The sequence below is a fragment of the Hyperolius riggenbachi genome, chromosome 2, assembly GCF_040937935.1.
Source record: "Hyperolius riggenbachi isolate aHypRig1 chromosome 2, aHypRig1.pri, whole genome shotgun sequence".
Classification (NCBI taxonomy): domain Eukaryota; kingdom Metazoa; phylum Chordata; class Amphibia; order Anura; family Hyperoliidae; genus Hyperolius; species Hyperolius riggenbachi.
Window position 1 is genome coordinate 323,057,215 of NC_090647.1, and position 21,240 is coordinate 323,078,454.

General features: G+C 43.5%; 1 protein-coding gene across 2 annotated transcripts; it reads right to left on the reverse strand.

The window, feature by feature from the left end:
- Nucleotides 1-675: 675 nt before the first annotated feature.
- KDF1 (keratinocyte differentiation factor 1) lies at nt 676-16,287 on the reverse strand. Of its 2 annotated transcripts, none has more exons than XM_068269240.1 (4): nt 15,775-16,287; nt 14,184-15,131; nt 13,980-14,054; nt 676-1,356 (listed from the first exon to the last, which is right to left on the reverse strand). In XM_068269240.1, the coding sequence occupies exons 2-4, from the start codon at nt 15,112-15,114 to the stop codon at nt 1,274-1,276; spliced, it is 1,089 nt and encodes a 362-aa protein (XP_068125341.1). In that variant the 5' UTR covers nt 15,115-15,131; nt 15,775-16,287; the 3' UTR covers nt 676-1,273. The 2 variants fall into 2 exon arrangements, with proteins under 2 accessions (XP_068125341.1, XP_068125340.1); XM_068269239.1 differs by lacking the exon at nt 15,775-16,287 and adding an exon at nt 15,646-15,767.
- Between the last annotated feature and the right edge of the window lie 4,953 nt (nt 16,288-21,240).

Here is a 21,240-nt window from a genome sequence, read left to right on the forward strand (position 1 = left end):
TGGCTAGTAACCTCCTCCTCCTCCGACTGAGCTCCTATAAGCCCTTGCTTTTCAAGGCACTGTGAAAAGCTGTGGGCAAGGCTTGTTTAGTTTATAGGGAATTAGAGTATTAAAACAAAAAAAAGTATTTGGCTTGAGGAATGCCCTATAAACTATATGAAAGGAACACAATTATGCAATGAGTAAAAGTTTATCTCGGATTCACTTTAAACACATCTCACCTTTAAAGGCCTTTATCACAGTGTGACGTTAAAGTCGCACTTTAAAACAACATTTAATGCAGAATAACTCACTGCAATGAAAAATCAATGCCCCATTCAGAGTGCACACGTTGCGTTGCTGACTAACGCTGCACGTTAAGTGAAAGTACTGCATGCAGTGCGTTATACACGTTATTAGCTGCTTTGGACTGTTTGCACATGCTCAGTAATGGCTTGGAAACATACTTTTCATTGCCTGTATGCGACTGTAACGGGCATCAAGTTGCGTTGCGACTTTTTTGGGTCATTGCGTTGTAATTTGCGTTGCGACTTTAACGTTGCATCAAATCGCAACGTCCTACTGTGAAAGAGGCCTAAAGGTGACATCTATATGTAACCTGGAAAACTGCATATAGTCCTAAATATGTTACCATAATGGGCAGCTTTGCAGCTGGCTACAAAACACAAGGCAGACTTCTCTGAATTACATTTATTACCGGGTTGTCACTTGCCTTATACTTTAACAATCGTTCACACTTACTTAGACCACATTTGCTCCTACTTTGAGCCACTTTCTAACAGACATGCTTCCAGCAATACCACCAACACGTTTATCCCATCACATCATGTATTTCAGAGGCTGGTTCACCTAATTACATATTTATATCATATACAGGTATGGATCAATCACAGATTTCAGATTTTGCCAAGGTGTTTTCATGTAACATTGGAAGGTAAGAAAGCATCACGAGGCATTAAAGACAGTCCTACAAAAACATATCCAAGTGAACAAATGGCACTGTAAAATAATCGCTATTTAAATGGTATAGTACAATTCTCCAACCCAAGGTCCAAACTTATAACAGAATACAGCATTCTTGGATTAACATCATTGTTTTAAAATGATGCATATGGTTGAACAGGTAGCTCTTCATTTGAAGAGCTCAGGGGCACAGTCAATGTGTAGAATGTTCAATAGTAAATACTCCAATGGATAGTCCATAGATAGCCATGACACTCAGCTGTACCCATTGAGTGAAGATTCTGCAGCATGAGGAGCTCTCCAAGAGTTTCTAACAATAAACTTTCAACAGAGGTGTGCCTGAGGAATCTGTTGACGTATCTTGCAAGGAATCCTCTTTCTGGAATGGAGATCCTGCACAAAACAGAGATACTGATGAGCAAACAATACATACAAAGATATGCCTACTAGTCAGGGCCGGTCCGAGGCATAGGCTGGAGAGGCTCCAGCCTCAGGGCGCAGTGTAGGAAGGGGTGCAGAATTCATTCAGCTGTCATTCCTAATTGTGTATGAAGCAGAAAGAAATAAGAAAAGGGGATACATGGCAGTGACTGCAAGCCAGATAACTAGATATTAAGGTGTTGGGGAGGTTGTGGGCCCTATGGTGCCTCTTAGTCTAATAGCAATCAGTGTGTGATGGCTGGGGTAGAGGACCTTGTCCCGGCTCTGCTACTAGTCATCAGACTTTCAGGTACAAGAAAAGTCTGATGCCGATAAAAGGAACTCATACTCATCTATGGGAATTCGCAGCAGAGAGGAGGATGCACTCTGTCAAAAGTAAGCAGGTGGGATGTGCCACGGCTTTCTGGTGACCAGGCGAATAAGTATATCACAAAGGAAGAAGCCGGCACCCATCCACTTGTATTACGCTATTTTTTTTTATTAAACTCATTACATAAGACGGTCACATGGATGTATGACATTTCGGAGGGTACCACCCCTTTCTCAAGTTAGTGACATTCTCAGACTGTCTTTAACTTGAGAAAGGGGTGGTACGCTCCAAAACGTACATCTATGTGACAGTCTCATGTAAAGAGCAAATAAAAAAAAAAAAAAAAAGAGAGCATAATACAAGTGGATGGGTGCCGGCTTCTTCCTTTGTGATATACTTATCCGCCTGGTCACCAGAAAGCCGTGGCACATCCCACCTGCTTACTTTTGACAGAGTGCATCCTCCTCTCTGCTGCGAATTCCCATAGATGAGTATGAGTTCCTTTTATCGGCATCAGACTTTTCTTGTACCTGAAAGTCTGATGACTAGTAGCAGAGCCGGGACAAGGTCCTATTGAGGGTCATGTGAACTCCCTCTAGTGGACAACACTGCTTTTCTTCACACCTCCCTCTCAAAGAAGAATGGTAAGCAAGACTCATTTCACAACCCCACCACATTACACCCAACAGTGTTGCACCCTGCCTGTGGTATGGTCATGCCTCCACCAACAAACAGGACAGGAGCAGGTGACTAATGATTTACGGGCCACAACTTTCCACCTCTAATAGGAAGCAAAAGACCAAAGAAGAGGGTGCACGACATGTGCCATGCTACCTCCTAAATGTAACTACAGGTAGACTGGGCCACTGCTATGATACAGCAGATCCCCAGAAGATATCTGCAGAAAGTGTGTGAACACCGCTACAACCCACAGGATCCTGTGACTGTGCACGACCAGGTCAGCAGGCCCACAGAAATACGAGAAAGGAAGGTCCGCACCAGTCCAGGTTTCCAAACTTTATTTAGGACATATCCAATATACAGACATGGATACAGGCATCAATTAGCTAATTGATGCCTGTATCCATGTCTGTATATTGGATATGTCCTAAATAAAGTTTAGAAACCTGGACTGGTGCAGACCTTCCTTCCTCGTATCTCAGATCCCCAGAAGAGGTTGAAGTCCTGGCAAGATGCTTCCACATCATATTATCACCTGAGCTTTTTAGAGACTATGCAAGGTGGAATGGAGAAACTGGGCAATTTTAATTCCAGCTTGGGGCATCAGCTAACAGGGGTTTTGTGGTTTCACTTGTACCAACAAATCAGCATACATTGTCAAAACAGCATACATTTAGGTCTAGCCCACACTAGGTCCGGAACCGGTCCATGGCTCGATTTTTAAAACCAGAACTGAACCGGAGCCACAGATAGCAATGTTGAAAATAGCAGCCCTCTTCACCCAAAAAAAAAAAAAAAAAAAGGGATCCATCTGCGTTTGTGGGGACCCGTTTTCAATACCTGAACGGAAGGTCCGGATCTGCTGCATTTTTGCAGAACGCATCTGGAACCTGATACATGCAGGGGTAGTGGCAGGCAATAGGAAAACGGATCCCCATCTACACAGGCCGTTTTGAACACAGAAAGATCCGTTTCTGTGTCCCAGCCTATAAGGGAGAGAGGAGGTCGCCATGCTGAAGGGGGACTGAGGGGGGAGCGTCCCCCCTTTCCTGCCGACCGCTGCCATCCTCGTCCTGCCTGCTATGCCCCACCACTCAAAACGCAAACGGTTCATGCTGCAAAAAGCAGCATGGATCCGTTTGTGTTCAGGTTTGGCTAGGTTCACGGACCGCAGGCTCCGTTCTGCAACCGTGCCTAGAGTGGACCTAGCCTTAACCACTTTACCCCCGGCGGTACGAATTTCTCCGTCCCTTTTTCCATCCTTTAACCCCCAGGGATGGAGAAATCCGTACCTTCCGCGCTACTGTCGCTGTCCGCGCTCCCGCCGCTCGTGCGCGCGCACCCACCGCTCGTGCACGTCGCCGCCCGCTCGGAGATCAATGAACGGGAAAATCCATTCCCGTTTGTTGATCTAAGCCCCCGCAATGATCCGCTTCTTCTATTAGAAACAGCGCGATCATTGTGATTCTCCCAGCCTCCTACTGCTTCCTGTAAGCGTCCTTCTGGACGCTTACAGGTCGCATGTAAACAGACTCACTGTGGCCATCTTGTGTCCAAATAGTAAACTACACCCTAAAGTATTTTACACATACAAATACATTGTATTACACAATAAATTAACTCATTACCTCCCACACTCCCCAATTTTTTTTTAGTTATTTAAAAAAAATACAATAAAAAAAATAAACAAAAATAGTTACCTTAGGGACTGAACTTTTTAAATATTTATGTCAAGAGGGTATAACACTGTTCGTTTATAAGCTACGGGCTTGTAATTAAGGATGGACGCAAAACTGAAAAAAATGCACTTTTATTTCCAAATAAAATATTGGCGCCAAACATTGTGATAGGGACATAATTTAAACGGTTTTATAACTGGGACAAATTGGCAAATACATTTCATGGGTTTTAATTACAGTAGCATGCATTATTTTAAAACTATAATGGCCGAAAACTGAAAAATAATATTTTTTCCCACAGTTTTCCTATTTTCCCATTAAAACACATTAAGAATAAAATAATTCTTGGCATAATGTCCCACCTAAAGAAAGCCTAATTGGTGGTGAAAAAAACAAGATATAGTTCATTTCATTGCGATAAGTAATAATAAAGTTAGACGAATTAATGGATGGAGCGCTGAAAGGTGAAAATTGCTCTGGTGTTCAGTGTCCCCTTGCCTGCTTGCTTCAATCACTGGGCTGCGGGCTTGGGCCTCGCTTCTCTTGGACAACATTTTATTCTAACTCTATGTCCACTAGATAGTGGACATTACACACCAGGACTCGGGTTGCAAGGTTAGTGCTGCTGATCGGTATTATGGAGTTAGTTTACGGGCTGCACGACTTTGCACACGCTCAGTAGCATTTGTATGCTGTTTTGATGGGTATGCTGAAATGTTGGTACACCGGCTTTGTCAGGCTATTTTCTATGGACTAAGAGAGCGAAACAAGCACTCTATGTAGCACCTCCACAAAACAATATCAAGGGTCCGCAGGAAGCACCAATTTTCTCTGTACTGGATGTAAGTTGCAAGTAATGACTATAGACCATTTATTATGCATGTTATGATCAATACTTACTAGTTTGAAGAATTAAATGCAGGAAAGGACAATAAAGTTTAGTTCCAAATGACTACATACTGTTTCAGCAAAACACTATGGGGCCTGTCTGTAAAGGTGTGTTCAACGCATTAGAGGCAGAGGATCAGTAGGACTGCCAGGCAACTGGCGTGCTTAAAAGTAAATAAATATGGCAGCTTCCATAACCCTCTCCCTTCAGTTGTCCTTTAAGACGTGATGTGAAAATGCTGACATTTCCTGGATACTGTGCACTTTTCTTGGGACACTGGAGCCATAAGGTTGCCAGAACAAAGTTATCTAGAGGTAGCGTGCAGCTCTGTAGCAACAGATCATATGTAAACTGGCATAGATCCTATATTAGCTATAATAGATATAGAAGTGCTCTGATGTTTATAGGACAACTGAAGGGAGAGGGTTATAGAAGCTGCCATATTTAATTCTTTTTAAGCAATACCAGTTGCCTGGCAGTCCTACTGATCCTCTGCCTCTAATGCGTTCAGCCATAGACCCTGAACAAGCATGCAGCAGATCAGGTGTATCTGACATTGTCAGATCTGACAAGATTAGCTGCATGCTTGTTTCTAGTGTTAGACACTACTGCAGCCAAGTAGATTAGCAGAACTGCCAGGCAACTGGTATGGTTTAAAAAGAAATAAATATGGCAGCCTCCATATTCTTCTCACTTCAGTTGTCCTTTAAAGTGAAAACCCATTTCTGAACTTAATAATATAATGGTGATGTAGTGTGCTAGGAAACCTGAATAAAAAAAGAAACTGCTAATGTCAGCACAATTCTCTCTTTTACCTTTAGAACTGTGCCCTGCTAATCTAAAAACTCCAATTATTTCTGCTTGCAAACGACAAGTTTTTTTGCACTGCGTATTTATTTGCTCTAGAATTTAATTATACAAGCTGACTTGGATAGAGCTGCTCCCCAGAAGTTCATACATGAAATAAAACAGATACTTGCAGACATCAGACAGCATCTTTACTTTTTCAGTGACGCTAAATTACCTAATAGGTTTGCAGATGCCCCATCTCACCCAGTGATAAAAAAAAAAAACAGGTCCTGTGTTCAGTGGTATAAAGGGAATAAAATGAAGATGTGGCACACCTACCCATGATCACCACGTGACAAAATATACTTTACAATAGGTCACCTGTTAATTTATATAGTAGTAGACAAAGATCTTGTAGGGGACATGTTGCCCAATCTTTCTTGAGGGGGGGGGGGGGAAACATAGTATACAATTTAGATGACAGCAGCTTATAACATACACATAGCATACTGTAAATGCCCCCAAAAAGTAAATATATAAAATGTGCTGTATAGGTTATGGCCAAAGTCAGAAGTGTGGCCAGTTCCCACAATGGCCAGTTAATGTGGACGTGGCCAAGATAAGATGTAAGAGTGGTTGTGGGCTGGGAGATAACCCTTGCCGCTGCCTCTGTGTGCTGCCTGCCATGGTGCACTCCAGCTCTCAAGATTTCCTCAATCACAGCCGGAATGAGAAGTAGATGGAATGCACCATGATAAGCAGCACACAGAGGCAATGTCAAATTCGTATTCTCTTTCACATCATTCGGAACAGGGTTCTGATACACATACAGTGGTTTGCAAAAGTATTCGGACCCCTTGAAGTTTTCCACATTTTGTCATAATACTGCCACAAACAAGGATCAATTTTATTGCAATTCCACGTGAAAGACCAACACAAAGTGGTGTGCATGTGAGAAGTGGAACAAAAATCATACATGATTCCAAACACTTTTTACAAATCAATAACTGCAAAGTGGGGTGTGCGTAATTATTCAGCCCCCTTTGGTCTGAGTGCAGTCAGTTGCCCATAGACATTGCCTGATGAGTGCTAATGACTAAATAGAGTGCGTCTCTGTGTCATCTAATGTCAGTACAAATACAGCTGCTCTGTGACGGCCTCAGAGGTTGTCTAAGAGAATATTGGGAGCAACAACACCATGGAGTCCAAAGAACACACCAGACAGGTCAGGGGTAAAGTTATTGAGAAATTTCAAGCAGGCTTAGGCTACAAAAAGATTTCCAAAGCCTTGAACATCCCACGGAGCACTGTTTGAGCGATCGTTCAGAAATGGAAGGAGTATGGCACAACTGTAAACCTACCAAAACAAGGCCGTCCACCTAAACTCACAGGCCGAACAAGGAGAGCGAAATGCAGTCAAGAGGCCCATGGTGACTCTGGACAAGCTGCAGAGATCTACAGCTCAGGTGGGGGAATCTGTCCAAAGGACAACTATTAGTTGTGCACTGCGCAAAGTTGGCCTTTATGGAAGAGTGGCAAGAAGAAAGCCATTGTTAACAGAAAAGCATAATGCTGGGAATACATGGTAAGATCCGGTGGCTCGATTAGCCGCCGGATCGACTCCCGCCGCGTCCCAGTGGCCGCCCGGATCGATTCCCGCTCGTCCCCGCGGGCGCTGCCTTATCTTCCGCTCGATATCCGCTATTGTCCGCCCACGGGTATCGAGCGGGGAATCGATCCACGCGGTGATTGGACATGTCGCAAATTATCAATCGAGCCATCAGCGGCTCGATTGATAAACTATCTACCCGTGTATGCCCAGCATAAGAAGTCCTGTTTGCAGATTGCCACAAGCCATATGGGGGACACCGCAAACATGTGGAAGAAGGTGCTCTGGTCAGATGAGACCAAAATGGAACTTTTTGGCCAAAATGCTATGTGTGGCGGAAAACTAACACTGCACATCACTCTGAACACAACATCCCCACTGTCAAATGTGGTGGTGGCAGCATCATGCTTGGGGGGTGCTTCTCTTCAGCAGAGACAGGGAAGCTGGTAAGAGTTGATGGGAAGATGAATGGAGCCAAATACAGGGCAATCTTGGAAGAAAACCTTTTGGAGTCTGCAAAAGACTTGAGACTGGGGTGGAGGTTCACCTTCCAGTAGGATAACAACCCTACACATAAAGCCAGGGCAACAATGGAATGGTTTAAAACAAAACATATCCATGTGATAGAATGGCCCATTCAAAGTCCAGATCTAAATCCAATCGAGAATCTGTGGCAAGATCTGAAAACTGCTGTTCACAAACTCTGTCTATCTAGCTGGAGCTGTTTTGCAAAGAAGGATGGGCAAGGATTTCAGTCTCTAGATGTGCAAAGCTGGTAGGGACATACCCTAAAAGACTGGCAGCTGTAATTGCAGCAAAAGGTGGTTCTACAAAGTATTGACTCAGGGGGCCGAATAATTACGCACACCCCACTTTGCAGTTATTTATTTGCAAAAATTTTTGGAATCATGTATGATTTTCGTTCCACTTCTCATGTGTACACCACTTTGTATTGGTCTTTCACGTGCAACTCCAATCAAATTGATTCATGTTTGCGGCAGTAATGTGATAAAATATGGAAAACTTCAAGCGGGCCGAATACTTTTGCAAACCACTGTAGTAGTGAACGGAAAATCAATCGGAAATCAGATCAGACATGTTGGAAAAAAATGATCTGGCAGTAAACCTGCCAGAAAATCTCATTGTGTGCATCAGCCAGGCATTAGGCATCAAGGGGTGGTTAGTATTAGGCAGAGTAGAGGGGGAGGTTAGTGTTAGGCAGAGCAGAGGGGGAGGTTAGTGTTAGGCAGAAGAGAGGTTAGTGTTAGGCAGAGCAGAGGGGAAGGTTAGTGTTAGGCAGAGTAGTGGGGAGGTTAGTGTTGAGAAGTGGGTAGGTTAGTGTTGGGCAGAGGAGAGGTTAGATGTAAAACGTCACATTCACACTGGGAATCCCAAAACACTTAAAGAAAAAAAAACACACCACTAGCGTTTTGCAGAGCAATTTTCCTGTTATTACAAGAAAGTGATTTTGGAGTGATTGCATTTTGTTATTCTTAAACATTGAAATGCAATCGCTCCAAAAATGCTGCACGCACCAAGTCTGAGATTTCAGCAAATCGCTGCAGAGATTTCAGCAGATCACTGGTGATTGCTACAGTGTGAACACTACCATTGATTTGCATTGCCACAGTGCTTTTTCAAGGGCTAGCGATTTACAGACAAGCTGAAATCACTAGTAGAACGCTCCAATCAGCGAGGAGCGAAGGGACACAGGCGGAGAGCGGCGATATGGAGGAGGCGGGGGAGCGGCAAGAGTAACAGTGGCCATGTAATCAGCCGGCTATCGACACGCTGCGTACCGCACGACGGTTTGATTTATGAATGCAAGCAGAGCGCTGGGGGGGGGGGGGGGGGGGGGGGTTCTGGGAGAGAACAATAAAGCAACAGAGGCTGGGCATTATATGCAGACCCAGCCTCTGTGTGCAATTAGGTCTTTAAAACCCACCTCGGGTTCGCTTTAAGAATTTTACACAATTTAGAACCAAGTCAATCTTGGACTCATTTATTAAACTAGCGGCCTTTTTTGCCCAGCTTGCTACCCACAAACCTGACAAAATTGAAAATCTAAAATGAATGGTAGGATCACCCTTAAAGTGAACCAGAGACGAAGCACCCTCATGTATTTTACCATATAGATCAGTGGGAACATTAGAGAAAACACCTACTCTGCTCTCTGTTTCATTCTTCACTGCTCAGCCTCCATGATAAAATCCCCGACTGTAGTGATGGGTCGTTCGCGAACGAGCCGGCTCTTGCTGCGAACGACAAGAGCCAGTGCTCAGTTTAAAAAAGAGCCGATGCCTGTGAGTCACTCACCAGTGTGCTCTGCTCTATAATAAAGGGTGCTGAGGCATGCCGGGAGATGTAGTCGTCCTTCTGTAGCTTGTAGGGGTGTATGGGGCGGAGCAGAGCAGCAGCAAGAGGGATTGCCCCACTCAGAGAAGCAGCCTGGAGTTGTCATGGAGACGGGACGGAGCTTTTCTTCCGTATATGAGTGGCTTCAAATGATATTAAATGAAGAGCCGTTTGAGAGCCATACGAGCCGGCTCTTTAATGGGAGCCGAGCCAAAAGAGCCGATTCTCTTAAAAGAGCCGGAATTCCCATCACTACCCGACTGAGCATTCAGTCTGGCTTTGCTCAGGAATCATTATAGCTGAATCATTATAGCAGGGCCAGGAGGGGAGCAGGATTGGGCTTGAAAAGACTTTAGAGAAGACAGACTCTGTTATAATGATTCCTGAGCAAAGCCAGACTGAATGCTCAGTTGGGGATTTTATCAGGGCTGCTAACAGGCAGGCTGAAGGATGAAACAGAAAGCAGGGTAGGTGTTTTCTTGAATGTTCCCACTGATATATATGGTGAAATACATGAGGGTGCTTCATCTCTGGTTCACTTCAAGAAAGTGTAGGTGAACAGTGGATTTGCTAGAACTCAATAACACAGTACTACATTGAAATCAGTAGTAAGAAACATATCAAAACATAATAGCAGGCAAAATCTAAACACATTTTTAACCAATAAAATCTGCAGTATGCAGGACACCATGGCATTGTAGCTGAGCATCTGCTGTATTTAGGACACCAGAACATTTTAAATACCGTATGTATGTGCTATATATAATATATTGAGACACTGTACCTCTCTGCTCTAAAAGATAAGCAACCACAAAATAACCTTTAAAGGATACCCGAAGTGACATGATGAGATAGACATGTGTATGTACAGACCCTCACTGGTAAGAAATTCCCCTTTTTATTTCTTTCTTACTCTCAGAAGTCATTTTCTGCTAGGAAAATGTTTTATAGTTGGAATTTATCAGTGAGGGTCACACTGTAGTCACTTCCTGTCTGAGTTAGGACTAAGTCTGCCACTTACATACCTGATATTTAACTCTTTCAGGCAGAGAAAGAAAAAAAAAAAGGAACACTGCATAGTTATTTGTGTTCTAGGCACTTTACATACATATGTCTATCTCATGTCACAGGTCACTTCAGGTATCCTTTAAACAAACAAACAAAAATTATTTGTTACACCTGATACAAATCCTAAAATAAATCTGCACGGTTTCTACTTCCTGGTTCATGGAAGCAGACATATGGATAACCTCCTGTGCTTTCAAATGGCCTTATCTGCCATCTATGCCATAGGCAGGCATGTGACACAGGGGGAGAGATCAGATTACAATTTGTGATTAGACACAAATGAGGGGGAATTAAAGTCGACCTGAACTCTTGCACAGGACAGAAGGAAAACAGAAATGCACCCTGTATGTAATTAGAGAGTTAAGCCTGTTTAATTCCCCCTCATTTGTGTCTAATCACAAGTTGTAATCTGATCTCGCCCCTGTGTCACATCACTGCCACGGCAGATAAGCCCATTTGAAAGTACAGGATGTTAGCAATATGTCTGCTTCCATGAATCAGGAAGTAGAGAAACGGTGCAGATTTATATCAGCTGTAACAAATACATGTTTTTTTGTTTAAAGGTTATTATGCTGTTGTGTATCTTACTGGGTTCAGGTCCGCTTTAAACAGGCTAAACTCTCTAAATACATACAGGGTGCATTTCTCTATGTATTTCTTTAGTCCTGTGCAAGAGTTCAGGTCCACTTAAAATGCATCCTTAAAACTCTCAGGTATAGTATAAGCTACAGAGGGCAACCCCTGACCAGAGTCTACTTCCAGAAGAATTTGGGCCTCCCTGACAGAAAAAAAAAAATAAAAACCACAACAAGACAAAAAAACTAACAAGAATATAGTAAAATGTATCAGATCATAACTGTAGTTGTTTCCAGAATATAAGACTGACTCAAATACAATTTATTTGCTTGAAGTTCCAGGAGCGCCTCAAACTACAGTACACAAGTTATACACGAGAACTTCAGTGGTAGTTTAAATATGTACTGCTGTGACTAGGTATAGATAATAATTCAAGGGCCTCCCTCCCCATAGCAACAGATGCGTTGCTAGTGCACAATCAGGATTGCGTCCAGATACCTGCCAAGCGACTTGCCTTTGCTTCATATGTGTGTATGACGCTGTAGATTATTAAGGCTCGTACACACGTCCAACAAAGCGCACGACCCACCTGACGACATGACCAACCGCAGGACAACCCATTGACAACTTGTATTTCCACACTGCCAAACCCAACTAAACAACCAACTCATTTACATACTGCACACGCAAGTGGAATGACAGACTGCATGATATGACCACATTCAAAACAAGTACAAGTCGTTTAAACAGCTTGTACACATGCGGCCATCTGCACAAGAGTCGTGTGGGTTGAACCGCTGGTTGGATCGGGCAAACCACCTGCTATCAGTTGCTCGTTTGGACAGTAGTTGAGAGGAATAGTTGCACGTGTGTATGAGCCTTTAGACACAGAAGCCATTAGTAATGTACTCCCATCCACATGGGAACAGGCCGGAAATTGTGTTTGTAAGCTCTCACACTAAATGGAAGTGGCAAAATTGACCTGTCATTGATGTGATATAACTCTATAATTCCTTCCGACAAGCCCGATCTGCACCCAATCAACAACAGGATCAATTTGGTGCAGTAATGACCTTAAAATCGATACAATTATCGTTCGGGAGCAGATGGGGCATGCTGGAAATTGATTTGGCCCGATCTGTCGGTAAGTTGCATCGTGTGTACCAGCCTTAAAGGAGGATACACAGCAATGTTTTTATATCTATATTTATCTGTCACACATAGATCAGAGGCAATTAAAAACTACTGGGCATTCATCCCATGGGTTTGTCTTTCCAGCCAGCATAGACTGATAAGGTAAGAATGCTTGGGTACACACTATGCAATTTCCTGTCAGAGTACAGGTCGAACGATAATTTCCGACAGGTCCAATTCGCTATCTGAACGGTTTTCCAATCACTACAAAAAGATTGGAAAAACAATTGGAAATCAGATTGGACCAGTCAGGAATTATCAATTTGACCCAAAATTGGACAGGAAATTGCATGGTGTGTACCAGGCATAACTCAGGAAGGCATGTTTCTAACACAATAATTGTGTACTACATCTAAATGGTAATTTGCACTGCCCAGGTTGGCAAATCAAACTACTAAAGTCTACTACTAAACAAAGAAATCAAATATAGATTAAGGATACAAATTTGCATTTATCAATCAGTTGCCTTATTTACATATAATGGATCCAACAGGTCACCGTGTAAAAAGCTAATCAGGACAATGTGCAAAGCAGAACACCAAAGCCAGAGTCCCCCTCCCCTCTCATTGTTTTCAGAGCGAAGAAGTCCTCAGATCTGCTTCACCAATTAAAACCCTTGCCCAGAAAACTGCTTTGTCCTCAGCATTTATGCAAGGCAGAACAAAAAACAAGTAACAAAAGATTCACGATGTTTCTCAGTAGAAGTACCTTCAACAGTCTAAATAGAACAAAACAAGTCTGAATGGATCAACAGCCTATACATGTAAATCTACATAAAACTGTGTGGATATGGGACTATTAGCAAGGGAAGTTGTGCATACAGAGAAAGTGGGATATCATTCATAGCTGCCCAGCCAGAGTGAGAATCATTAGGACTCTAAACCACCTAATACATTTTATAACTCCCTTTACTACTGATGCCTGCTTCATTCTAATATAATAACAAATGTAAAAATGCAGTAATCAACCCCACAATTGGACCTGAGCTCTGACACGTGAACACAGTCATTTAGGCTTGGTACACATCGAGGCGGATCACAAATGGTCCATTGCAGACTGACAAGTATGAACGGATCCTATTAATAAATAGGATCCATTACACTGTCTGTCTGCGCTCTGCTGTGATCTGACAAACAAGCAAAAAGTGCCCATTTTGCGTTGCAGTGTGAAGTTGAACCGAGCCTTAACCAAATTCTTTGCAAAATGCCTGGGTAGTTTACAAAACATTACCCCTGGGCTCGTAACTCCCATAGCAGTCCCATGGTCTGCTACAAATGTAGTTATACCTTTGAAGTCAGAACAGGGCAATCACTCGAACAGAAAAAGAAAAGACATAACCAGAATTTGTTGATATGCTGCACAATGTATGACACATGCAACATTCAGTTTAAACATACAAGCATTATATAAAGGCGCACTCTATACCTGGGGCACTGTATCTTCTCATGTTTCGTGCCATGAGGTCAGATGAGGTTTCTTGTGAAATCTTTACGTCCAGATCTGTCACAGAAAAAGGAGTAGAATAGGAAAAACCAGTAAAAAGGCAGAAAAAAAAAAAGTTAGTTCTATTCCAGGTTTCTGAAAAGAAAACCCACACACATCCCTCACATTTCCCCAATAGACACTCACCATCCTGGCTAGTCAGTCCAGATTCTTGCATGCTTTCATTGCCACTGTCAGGAGCTTTGCCTCCATTACGGCTGTTATGCTGTTGCCCTCCACCCTTCTCTCCACTACGGGCAGAGGGTCCACGGTTGCGGACCTTGCGTGTACTGATGCGGATGATCCCCCGCACTAGCCGACACTCAGCATCTTGCTCTTCCAGTTGGTAGTCCTGGGTGAGGCTACTGATTAACTCTGTAATTTTGCTGCTTTTTTCCAGGAAGACTGTATCTGATGTGCATCTTGCCAGTTCATCAATCTGATGGAGACTAAATAACTCTGTTAGCTTATGCCAGATGAGAACATCAATATCGGCACTTGACAAAGAACCACTCAACCGGGATAATTCTGGATCTGACTCCCGCAATGAGTCATAATTTCCAGAAATATGAGTTGCTGGGGGAGGCATTGGGGCAGGGGCCTCCTTTACAGTATCTACATCAGTAGCTACCGGCTGTCTGTTGTATACGGGTACTCCCAGCAGTTTAAGATCAGGGTAACTAAAACTGTTACCCATGTTTGGTTTTCTTCTTTCAACTAAGCGGGGGATACGAGGACTATTTGCTGGATGACCATTCACAGGTGGACAGTCTGTACCCTCGACATTACATGGAATGTACACCTCCGGATCCCTCTCTGGGCAACAGCTACAAGACAACACGTAACACAGCACAGCTTTATAAGTAGACCAAGCACGAGACAGTGGGGGACAGCATGGCTCTTCCTCTGGTGGTGTCTCTGCAGACCCTGAAATGAAGGTAATGTCTTCTGATTGACTCTTGCGTCGAGGACTTGGAATGCTTGACATTTGTGGCGGAGAGCTATGACGGTGTGAGGGAAGGTGAGCTGGGGGTGAACCCCGGCCACGTGGAACAGCCATTGGCTGGGGTCGAGGCATTTCTTCACGAATACGACCTAAAATGAAACAAGAAATATATCACTTGAACACTGTAAAAAGCATTATTTGTACTTATCACCCACCGCGTAGCGCAGATCATTTCATGCTTTTCGAACATAAATGCTTACTTTTGTCATTTGCTTTAAAAAGTTAAATATTTTGCAGTCAAGAACATTTGTCCTATATCCTAAAATTCCTTATGTTCATTCTAAATCCCTATGTTATTTTCAGTATTGCACTTTTTATATTTACTCAAGCACTATATACTAAAGAGCTTGTCTTAATCAAAGTTAGCAACTCAGCTCAATCACTCCCATGCTGCAGAATCTCCACAGGGAAACTTTACTTTATAACAATAATCCATATACATGCAATTTCTGCCCCGATCTGCTGGATCCTTCCTGGTCGCCACCTGATCATCCTATAGAGGAGATCGGGCTCCTGCAATACTGAAGTTCCGAGCTCTCACTTTTCCAGCATTGGAAAACTTTCTGCATTATTATTAGTGAGATGCTAGACACATTTACTCACCTTGTTCAGCCCCAGTCCTGCTACACACCCCCCTCCTATGTCTCCCTTCTCCAGCCCGGGGCCCCCCTTCTGACCAGCCGCCGCCCGCACTCCCTCTGCGCTTCCACATCGTGTCGTCTCCAAACTCACATTGATTATTTTCACAAAGAGCCCGAGATACTCCAGGGGGTCGGTTCCGGTGTATTTTCCGGGTTTCGCACAGCCTCCAGCTTCCGTTTCCGGTCACCACCGCCTCTACCTGTTCGCCAGGTGAGTCCTGCAGCCACGCCCACACCTGCACGAATACGTCATGCGTTCCTCCGAAGCATACACCTTTTCCGTGGCGCTGCAGAAGTAGATTAATGGTCAATTGTGTTGACAGGACTCGGGAAGGCAGCACACGGCACTGATGAGCAATTTATTGAATTTATTACCAGCTTTATTGAACTTATTATGAGTTGTGAAACCTTAAGTTGTGGTCACTTTTCTAGTGTTAGTTTCCCTGCAGACAGGCTGACGGTAGTACGTCACATAGGTCTTTCTATACACTTTGCGAGCTGTAGCTTTAAGGGACTCGGGATCACGCCTCAGGTATGATCTCCAGAATGATGGCGGACATGTTACACCTGTGTGTCAGCAGCCATTGCACGGTGGAGCGCAGAGAATCTGCCAGTTTGCTCTCTAGCGCTTACATGATGCCCGGCCCCCGCCTTTTTATGCAGTGACGTCATGGAGCGTCTAGAGGTCTGCAGAGCAGCAGCAGATGCTGGGAGAAGGAGAGAGGAGGGAATGCGCTATTCTGTGCTGATGATGGAGATTGTTATGACTGAGCATTCATTTTGAAAGAAGAAATCCTTGCACTGCTCATGAGACATTAGATGCATCTATCCGAGAGGCACCGTAGAAAATTTGGTACCCTGCTGAGTCTCTGCTGCAAGGAGTTTATGCTTACCAGGACATAAGTCATATAGGACAGAGGTAAAGCCATCAGTCATGCCAGGAGCAGTATCCTCTTCTGCTGTATTCAAGGTTTCTGTCAGTCCACTTTGTCCATGAGGGACAGCTCAACACCATTTGTTTTCCTCAAAGGAGGATTACATCACCAGGAAAACTTGCTACTGGTATCCTGAGGGAAAGCCTTTCTGCTGAAAAACTTCAGTTCTGCCTGTATCTTTTTTTTATTGCTTTTAGATCTTCCTGTTTGCTACTATGCCTATAGGTCAAGGCAATGCTTTGTGGAACATTCAGAAGGTTTTCAGCCACACAAGGACTGTGAAAGAGACTGAGAGCAGTGATGCCAAGTCTGTGCCTTCTTCTTCCTTTTGGAAGCCAGCTAATGTTTCTAGCCTTTTTCTTAGAAGATTTTCATCAACACCTTGCCATTCTCCTAAAAGGTCAGCCTCTGCCCCACAAGGGTTGCCTCCAAACCAAGAATCCACTGCGTCTCCTGGACCCTCTGCTATAGAGGAGTCTACCCGTTCCTCATGCATCAGTAAGTCAACTTCTGTTCCCCACACATTCACATTAAAGCCTAGTTTTCTTGAAATCCATCCGCATCCCAGACTTAAATCCAATGCTATTCCTTCCACCTCTAAGAGCACACACAACATGAGCCCTGCAAACTCCCCTCTTGATAGTCCCACTTTGGATTTTATTTCTTCTGCAAGACCTGCCTGTCAGAATCTCAAAGAACCTCCACCTGCTGTCTCCAATGAGTCTGAAAATGTAAGCCCTAATCATTCACCATCTGAGTCGTCTTCGAAACTCACTGATCGGCAGGATTCTGTTAAACAGCCCACCCCTGTAGTGCACAGTTCATCAGTAACGAGTCCATTTCTTTCTCGTCCAAAAACCAATGCATCACAATCTAAAAGATGCAGACATGCGTCATGCAGCTCTTCACATAGCTCTCCAACTTCTTCACCTCTTAAATCTTCTTCACCTCTTTCATCCCGAAGAGTCTCTATACAGGGGGAGCAGCTCCCAGTAACCCCTAGGCCACCTTGGTCAGAACTTATGGAGGCACGACGCAGGTTAGTGGCGGTGGAATGTCGTCGCCGGGCTCTATCTGCATTAGAGATGAGAGTCCAGCAGGTGCACTATGTCTTTATGCAAGCTGAGATGCGAGTAGCAAGGCAGAGGGAGGGCCTGGCAAAACTTGGGGAAGCTGCTGGTCGGGCAGAGGTACAGACTGCAGTTCATAGCCAAAGAATTCGGAAAGCCTTGCGGCGACACAAACCGCGTCTACTGGCTTGTGCTCTGTGTGTCCCATGCCCTGCTAAAGCAGAACGCCGCAGCGTCCAACATCCTCGCCATTCTCGTTGTGCACTGTTTCAAGGCAGAATCCAAGTGCTAAGAGGTTGTGTTGGCACTGATGAACTTTCAGCAAGAGATTAGCGAATGTGTTAGGACTCCCTTACCTAACAGTTTGTGAATGTGCTTCTCATCCTTAACACATGTGCCGCTTCAAATTATGCTTAATAGTGTCTGGCATTATGTACTCAAAAAGACAGATAACTGCTGTTACCGGAAGGGATTATCCCATCTTCCTGTGATCTAGAATAACGTTTTGGCAACCGTTTTTTACTATTTCCTTCAAATCGCTTGGAAAATCGCTTTGTGATTGCAATATGCAGTGTGACCCAATTCTATCCGGTTTTCTATTCTATTGCTGCTAAGGAATAACCATGAAATACACAAATACTCCATAAGATAACTAAGATTATTTATGCAATCATTTGGCCTTACTCCAAATCTTGAGAATCGCTTGTATAATATTAGAATGTACCTAATTTAGTCTATGTATTGCCTGGAAATGTCACCAGTGAATTGAAGTTCATAGCCCAGAGTACAAATATTCATTAGCATTTGTAGTGCACTGTGTTCCAAAGCTGCTCTAATGAAATTTCACAGTTTACATCGTTTAGCACAAATGATAGCTAAGAAAGTTGACGCCGAGCAAAGCTGCTATTCTTTTACGTGAGAAAACAGGCTGCTATAAAAGGGTTACATTTAGAATACTCAGCATAAACTTTATTCTTCCAGTGTATAGTATTAGTGCATATTCTGTTTGCAGAGAAGAATGTCTTCACAGAATGCTGAATGGATTGAATCTTTTAAAATGCCATTTAATCGTGTGCTTAATTTGTAGTGAAATGGGGATTTAATGAGGCATCTGCAAGAATAGAAACACTCTCTTTCTTCAGCAGGGTTTGTATGTATTGTCCTAAAAAAAATGTAAAAGCTGTATTTGCTCTTGTGTAACTTTTTCTCACTTTCAGTGATGTAGGTTTCAGCAGAAAGTGGATGAATCTCAGAAGCATTGACAATATACCTTTTTAGTAATGTGGGTAATGTTAGACCTTTCATTGCAACCACTATCAATGTACATTTTAGAAAGCACTAACCCATTTTCTGCAGTGGGGCCAGAGTCAATGGTAAACGTAAAGCTGAATACTCACCTCACAAGGAAGATGGATCCCAGGACGATGAATGTTCCCTGATCCATCTTCCTGCCAGCGGGTCTACGTGATGTCACACAACAGGCACGAACGAGAGTTCAACAATCGCGGTACTTTGTGCGTGAGTCGTCACGGATCTTAAAGATCTGATCCACCATGACGGTTGTTGTCGCCTCGCATCGCCAAATGACACTTGCTTAAATGCGTGGCTATACCCATGTTGCAAGATCACGAATATGATAGCTCGTCGCTCAAAAAATTTCCAGTCGGCGGAAAAATTGAGTAGCAGATATTGGCCTTTATTTCAGCTTGTTTACCATCTGTGCTGTGGGGTGTGTTTTTTTTTTTTTGTTTGTGAGTGAGTGCATAAGAAATGTAGCTAGGCAAATTTATCAATCAGTGCAAGGAAAACTGAAGCTAAATGGAGGAATTTTTTGTTTTGCTTTTGGGGGCTAATTGGACCATGCCTTGTAAGGGTTTTTTTTGCCTTCTTCTGGATTAACAGGATTATGTGAGGGTGCAGGCTAGTGTTTTACTTTATTTTCTAATTGAACATGATGGATGGATGTACAGGTGCAAAACTGCAGCAAATGTCCAGATCAAGTATTTTGATTGGTTGATCTGAGCAGCTGCTCGCGTCTGCCGCAGATTTGCACCAATTCTTCTTGCATTGATTTTGAGAAACATGCCCCACTGTTCCTTACAGACTGATATAAGGGAGTGCCAAGAGTGCTGCCAATCACTCAAGTAGTGCAGATGCAGAAGAGAGTATCTAAGGCTTCTGTTCTGCGCTGCTTATTCCTGCAGGACAAGGAAGGGTCTATGCAGGACATATTCTAGAGCAGGACTTCCTAACGATGTCCTCAAGTACCACTAACAGTGTATGTTTTGTGGAAATCCACAGGAGGTATGTATGGGCAGATTCGACCAAGAGACAAATCTCTCTCTAATCGAATCTGATAAGAGAGAGAGAGGGAGATCTGTCAGCTGCCCATACACCGCAGGCCAACTGTGTGCGATGTCAGAGGTCACACACGCGCGCCCTTACTAGGAAACCATGTGGGGCAGGTGTGGTGCAAATAGTGGACAGGTAATGTATACCTTGCGCTGAGCACCAGGGGTACATTTATCATGAGGGGGGACAGCGTCGTGGGTTTCGCTGCGTTTGTCGATTGCAAAATTGCTAGCTCTTCCTGCCTTGCACCCGATCAAGCAAGTCGGCCCAAATCTTGCAGCGTGCGTGATCGACAATGCGACCAATTTCCGACCTGAAATTGGTTGCATTGTCGGTTGGGCATGCACTTGGCAGCACTGATTTTCATCCAATTCGATTATAATAATCGAATCAGATGGTCGATCGGCCAAGTCACCTGATGTATGGCCACCTTTAATTGGCTCTGCTGAGACACTAATTACCTCACCTGTGAATGTGGTTTTCTGCCAAAAATGCACTGTTGGTGGTACTTGAGGACAGGTTTGGGAAGCCCTGTTCTAGAGAGTAGAGTCCATGCTTGTAAAGATGTGCAATTCTAGCTTACAATCTGTTTATGAAATCTGTAACTAGCTTTAGATTGACATCAAAAGATTTTTTTAACAGCTTTTCACTTCACTTTTTTTTTTTTTTTTTTAAAGTGAGGTTTCACATGTCTTTGCCTTCATCAGAGGGATCTCTCACTCTGTGTGATGTTATTGGGGACATGAAGAAAGGGTGCAAATCCGGACACAGCAATAATACTTCAATGTGGGTTTAGTTATTTCTCATGGTGTCCAAAGCTGGAATAAAAGAAAACGCTTTGGCTGAAGTCTACCTTTATTTAAACTCAAATTAAAAAGGGATATTTCTGTTTATAGTTTGTTTCATTACAAGCTATAGAACATACATACCGCTAAACTCCTGGTTCTGCTTTTACTAGCTGCTGAAGATCATGATTTCCATGTTGTGTTTTCCTTTTCCCCTTGCTTTTATAAAGAGAAGTCTTGTTAAAAAGCAGTGGTTGCTTGTATCTTGTACTTGCAAGTTGTAGTGATGGAAGTCTTGGTCTGCTTTGAAGAATTAACCTCCCTGGCGTTCTATTAAAATCGCCAGGGAGGCTGCGGGAGGGTTTTTTTTAAATTAAAAAAAAACTATTTCATGCAGCCAACTGAAAGTTGGCTG